Here is a 6,158-nt window from a genome sequence, read left to right as displayed (position 1 = left end):
TGTGAAATCGCGGTGGAACTTTGGTTGCTTCCGAAACCCAAAAGCGTGTATGAAGCTTTTTACCTCCACTAGCGGCATACAAATGCAAAAATTGTACCTACATACGTATGGACGTATGTATGTATGTTTGTATGCATGTAACGTATGTAATAAATGTAATACATTTATGTAATTTATGTAATACATGTATGTATGTATGTATGTATGTATGTATGTATGTATGTATGTATGTATGTATGTATGTATGTATCTATGTATGTATGTATGTAAGTGTGTATGTATGATCGTAGGTAGTTGTGTATGTATGTATGTATGTATGTGTACTTTTGCCTAATACTTGTACTGTTGTAATTTTGTTTTAGAGAAATATAGTTGCGGTGCTTTTTTTACCAAACTATTAGTGGCAGAAAAACAAAAATTGAGTAGTCAGGGAATTAAAGAATGCTGAAGGCTTCATAAACCCTGGTTTGCGGACAGGGGTGTCCGGTGAGACCAAGCTCATATACTGGACAAATTTTTGGTTGATCCGCTCCGTCTGAACCATACCTGAATTGTATGTTCTGTCTCGCCCATAAGTAAATTGGTTGTTCTGTCTGGCCCATATATCGTTGTCCCTATTTTTGGTCCGACCCATACCCAATCTTTATCTGGCCAATACTATGTCGTCGGTCTGTTCGGGCTGGCCCACACCCGCTCTTCAGTCTGTACCATACCCAACCTTTGCTCTATTTGGTCTGGTCCGCACCCAATCGTCGGTCTGTTTGGTCTGGCCCGCACCCAATCTTCGGTCTATTTCGTGTGGTCAAGACTGAAGACGGGGCATGAGCCAGATGAAACAGACCGACGATTGGGTATGGAACAGATCAAACAGACCGAAGACTGGATGTGGACCAGACGAAACTGACCGACGTTTGGGTATTGGCCAGATCTAAGATTGGGTATGGTCCAGACCTAACATACACAATTCAGGTATGGGCCAGAGAGAACAGACCCGATCTAGGTATGGGCCAGACGGAGCGACGCGACCGAAAATTTGTCCAGAATATGAGCTCGATCGCACGGGACCCCCTTGTCTGCGACCCAGGTCCGTCTGGCCCATACCTGTCTTGGGTCGAGGACTTCATCCTGGGAAGGCTTCCATAGACCTGCCAGCATTCTTTCATTCTTATCTAGTTGAAAAACATTAAAATCTATTTCCTTCATTTTACTTAGTTCTGAATTAAAGTATTTATTAGCTCTGGATGTGTGCAATGTGTTTGGGTACATAGCTTTCACCCGCGTTATAAAATAAGATGGGTGGGAACTTTATGTGGTTGCAAATATTGCCACTGTTTTGCCTCTTTTGTAAAGAATGTTATTGAGAGTTCACATTTGATACACAATACTTAAGATTTGGTCTGAAAGAACTGATCCAATCATGGGCATCTTGAATAGAAAAACATCATAGCTTCCTTCAGGTGCTAATGCATGGAGAGAACTTAAAGACTATCGAGTGTGCTAGTAATTGCGTTCAATCAAATTATTACTATGTCATGCATAACATAACTATTGTTTCCGATATACAAAACAACATTCTAAGCTCACAGTTGCTTCAAACGATCGCTGCTAGTGATGTGCGATTAAAATAGGACTGAAGATGAAATCAAATGGCAATTGAAAATAATTGACAACTACATGACAATTTTAGGTGCATTTTACAGTTATGCTCTGGGAAGGATAAAATTAACCCACCCTAATCCAGTGAGACGTCTGTTTAAAGTAGCAAAATAAAGCTGTCCTAATAGGCAAAACATGGAAACTGGAACAAAATTTGTTGGAAAAAGTTCTCTGTCAAATTCAGATGTCTCTATTATGTAACAAACAGACCATTTATAATAGATATCTCAGCTGGTAAACATATGATGGATATCTATTAATTACATCTCCTTTTCAAGAAATTCAAAACAGCCCTGCGAACCTTAATAAACCCTTAATAAACCAGCGAAGGTTGGATGAATTGCTCTCGGGTGCAATTTAAATTAGAGAGGGTGTAGCTTAGAATTGGTTTATGGGTCACTGAATGTTCTAAGAATGCTCAAAAAATGTTCTAAAATAAAGCGCAAAAAAGGTTAAGCAACACACCTGAACAATAATTGCTTCAAACTTCGTTCGAGAGCAATTAAACACTACAAACTCAAAGATGCTGCAAATGACAGCATGTTTAACGTTACTATATGTCACATAATTGAGGTGGGGGGTGGGGGTGTTAGTTCGTTTGAAGCAACTGCAAACTATAGCATGTCATGAGGAACTACGAAAGAATCATCTAATAAAAGCAGACTGTTTGCATAGGGAGTATTGAGACACGAATCACTAATGGGGGAAATTGGGCCGCCAGTGTCAAACATCTCATTCAGGATACCCTGCACGGAATCCAAGTTATCTTCTAGAGTTGAGAAAGTGACAATGTTCGGTCCAGGCTGCTCTGAGGTCACAATATTACTGCACGTATTTGATGTAGCTCTGTTGTTAGTCGTATCTTTGTTAGAAGTCTGCGCGTACTCGTATCTCGGAAAACAACTCTTTTCTAACACATATTTTGCAGGATTTGTCGGTTGTTCAGGACCCATTGAAGTATTGCATGTTTGGGCCGGACCTGTGGAAGTCGGTATAGAATTTTCGGCCTGGTAGTTTTGGTACTGATTTCGAACTAGCTGACTGTCTGCGAGTGAGCGCATGCTTCCAGGAACAGTTAAATAACCCGGGATCCGCTCATCAAAATCTATCGGCGTTTCCATTCGACTTCGAATATCTAACCAATGAGGAGCATGTGATACTGCACTCATTTCTGAGCTATATTGACTGCTGTAAACGTAGGATGAACCATTCGGAATTTCAGTTCCATTTGACGAGACACTCGTCGATTCCGATTCTGGTCTTTCGTCAGATTTCAACGTATCTATTTGGTCAGTGAAATTGGCGGCTTCGGAAAGATTTTGTGAGCTGGGACTTTGTGAGGTAGGAATCAAATCATCACCTTCGTTTTCATCATCGTCATCGTGGTTGATGCCCTGGTCAACGTCGTCAAGGTCATCACCGACATCTTCGTCACCATCCTGATCATCGTGTTGCAACGTGGTTCCGATTCCAAAATCATGTTTAGCATGGTCACGCATGTGGTCCGTCAGTTCGGATCCATTAGTGAACCTTCTATTGCAGAGAAAACATTCGTATGGCTTACTTTTCTTGTTTAGCATCCTGGTGGAGGGAACTCCGTTGCATATTCTCTCGTGCTTCTTCATGTGCCACGTCCATGCGAACTCTGCCTTGCATTTGGAGCAGACCTAAACATGAAAACTTCGCAAGATTGGCTGACAAATCAGAAAGAGTAACGACAGCTATCAAAACAAATCATCACCGATTAAGACATGATGAATTGCTCTGAAACGACTAACGGGGGCTTATTATTAGAGCTTATGTGGGCTACAAGATTTAAAATGGATTTCACAGCATTTTTCATTCGACTATTAATTTTTTAAACTTCCGCCAATTGAGTAGAGCTGGTTAAAACTTCTGAAATTGTTTGTTTGTTAATCAAGAATGAACAAAATTGTTCAGGCAAAAATTTGCAACACTTAAGATTTCAAGTTTTAGCTGAATGCAGCTGTTACATGTCAACTCCCTGAAACTTCATACACAGCAATCTGGAGCCAAGGAAGAGCAAAGACGAGCTAAACTAAAAACCTAATCAAAAACTATCAGAAACAACAAACATCTGAAATTTTACCTAAAAAGCAACTTATCTCTTTCATCACAACTCTTCGAACTCTGATCTGGCGACTAATTCCTATACAGAAAACATCTGAACTACATAATGATCAAGCAGGAACAAAAAAATTGAAAGAAAAGAAACTGTTTGAAAGAAAAGAAACTGTTTCAGAATCAGAGTTGCAGTAAAAACATTTATTCCGAAAGGACGCCTAAAAATTTGCCTCAAATTAAGACCTATACGCTACGATTCTCCTTAATTATGCCACGCAATAAACTATGGGCAGAAGACACCACAAGCTTACGAAAATGGAAATAAAAGTTAGCATTTGCAAACCCATCTCCTTGCGCCTCAAATTTGAACTCAGCAACTAAGCACCCAGGAATTTAAAATAAAAAAGGCAAGGAAAAAAGAAAAACGTCGCCACATAAAAGTTTTCAAATGTGATCAAAATTGGAAGAAAACTAAGAAGATCTGTTAAAATTAGTCAATACTTTTCAAATTTTTTGATGTTTTTGTTAAGTTATTGTCGTCAAAAACAAATAAAACGCATCAAAAAGATAAATAATTTACATTCAAACCTAATTTCAGACCGAAAATCCGATATCAAATTAATAGTTAAAAGCTTACAATTTATGACATAACGCCTACTAACTATCAAAAGTGGTGTGAAAACATTTAGATAGCATAAAAACCTACAACATAGCATCGGGGAACTATTTAAGCTAAGAAAAAAATGAGTAGAAACAGAAATTGAGTAGTTACAGGCTCAATTGAACTAAAACCTCGATACTTTAATTCGACTTGCGAGCGAAAAGCACACAGAAAAAAAAACTTTATCGGATCTGCTTCAAAAGAAGTTGAGCATTTAAGCTCGCCCGAAAACTTACACCAAGGACATTATGGAATAGAAAAGAGACAGTATTTGTACTATGAGAGCCAAAATGAAGCAGCTCACAAAGACAGACTATTTGCAGAAAAATGTCTGAAATATGAAGCCCAGTTACACTACTTGTTTCATTACTGACATGATGATTCTAATTTGTCTAATGTGGGTGGTACCTTTGGGTTCTGGTGGAGGACCTTGTGTGCGTAGAGTGTAGTTGCTGAATTGACAATCTTATGGCAGTCTGGACATTTGGCTTTGAACTTGATCGGTGCCTGTTCTTCTGAAGAGACTAATTTATTACTTGCAATCTTCTTGGCTAATATTGTCCTCGCTCTTATCAATTGCTCTTGATACCTCGAATCGGCTGTATTCTTCACTTTGGTCTTCTTCTTTTTGTGCATTAAATTAGCGTGCACTTTTAAATACTTCATATTTTTGAAACTTTTAGGACAGAGACTACATTTTACGGGCTTGTCTTCTAAATGGGCGTATTTAATATGGAAGGAAAAGCTTTCTTTACAGAAAAATCGTTCACTGCACGTTGAGCAGACAAAGCCTCCATCCACGTGACAATCTTTAACATGCTTTTTGAGTCGATTCATGTCACTGAAACTTTTCTCACAATGTGTACAACTATATTTGACGTCATGAATTTTCTGGTGAATCATCAAATCTCGCTTGCTTCTGAACTTCTCATCGCATTTGTCGCAGTCTAAAACTTGTTTCACTTTGCACTTATGTTGCTCAAGGTCTTTTTGTGACTTGGCAATGAAAAAGCATTCCGGACATTTTATACCTGCACTTGCGTGACGATACAGAAAATGCTGACGTAACATCTGTCTGGTCTGGAACTGCTTCGAGCAGAATTGACAACTGACTGGGTTTACTAGGAATCGTTTTTCGACATCCTGGGATTTTGTCAAAGCTGTGTAACTACTGGACAGGTCACTAAGTCGTCCCGCTTGGTCTGAACAGACCGGAACTGACTGGTTCTGAGAGGGTTTTCCATTGGAAGGCGTTGGCTCGTTGCTCTTAAGCTTCTTAGTCTTGCACTTGAAAAGTGCCAATACGTGACTGAACTCTTCGGCTGTCAATGACATCATAAGAGCTGTAAATTCGTACGACGTCTAAGAGCTACATGTTTTATCTGGAAGAAAGGCAATGTTAACTCAATTACACTTTTCAGCCCATTTTTGAGCAAATTCAAATGGAATTTAAACAGCAGTGAAGACTTGAAAAATATAATTGCTCTTATTTGTTCGAATTAAGTGATGTCAAATCTAACAAAAGGTAGAGAAAAGTGAGAAATACTAATGTATATGTAGAGACCTTTTATACCTAAATGCCCTTACACGACTCACTTTAATGGTAAGAGAATAAAGATTAAATTAGTTTCTGACTTGCTTACCATTTGTTTCTTCCGAAAACTTCTATAAGTTCAAGGAAAGAGCTTCTAAACTGTAATTTACCAGAAAGGCCGGTTGAAAACTTACTAGCAGTTCATGTGCCTCTATTTCAAAG

The 6,158-nt window shown here is 38.8% G+C and overlaps 1 protein-coding gene across 1 annotated transcript; it reads right to left on the bottom strand.

Moving 5' to 3' along the window:
- Positions 1 to 1,488: 1,488 nt before the first annotated feature.
- Positions 1,489 to 5,780, bottom strand: LOC142355508 (uncharacterized). The gene is made up of 2 exons (XM_075407646.1): positions 4,811 to 5,780; positions 1,489 to 3,323 (listed from the first exon to the last, which is right to left on the bottom strand). The coding sequence occupies exons 1-2, from the start codon at positions 5,738 to 5,740 to the stop codon at positions 2,271 to 2,273; spliced, it is 1,983 nt and encodes a 660-aa protein (XP_075263761.1). The 5' UTR covers positions 5,741 to 5,780; the 3' UTR covers positions 1,489 to 2,270.
- Between the last annotated feature and the right edge of the window lie 378 nt (positions 5,781 to 6,158).

Source organism: Convolutriloba macropyga, chromosome 2, assembly GCF_964194025.1.
Source record: "Convolutriloba macropyga chromosome 2, txConMacr16.3, whole genome shotgun sequence".
NCBI classification, from domain to species: Eukaryota; Metazoa; Xenacoelomorpha; order Acoela; family Convolutidae; genus Convolutriloba; species Convolutriloba macropyga.
This window is presented reverse-complemented; position numbering and strand designations above follow the sequence as displayed.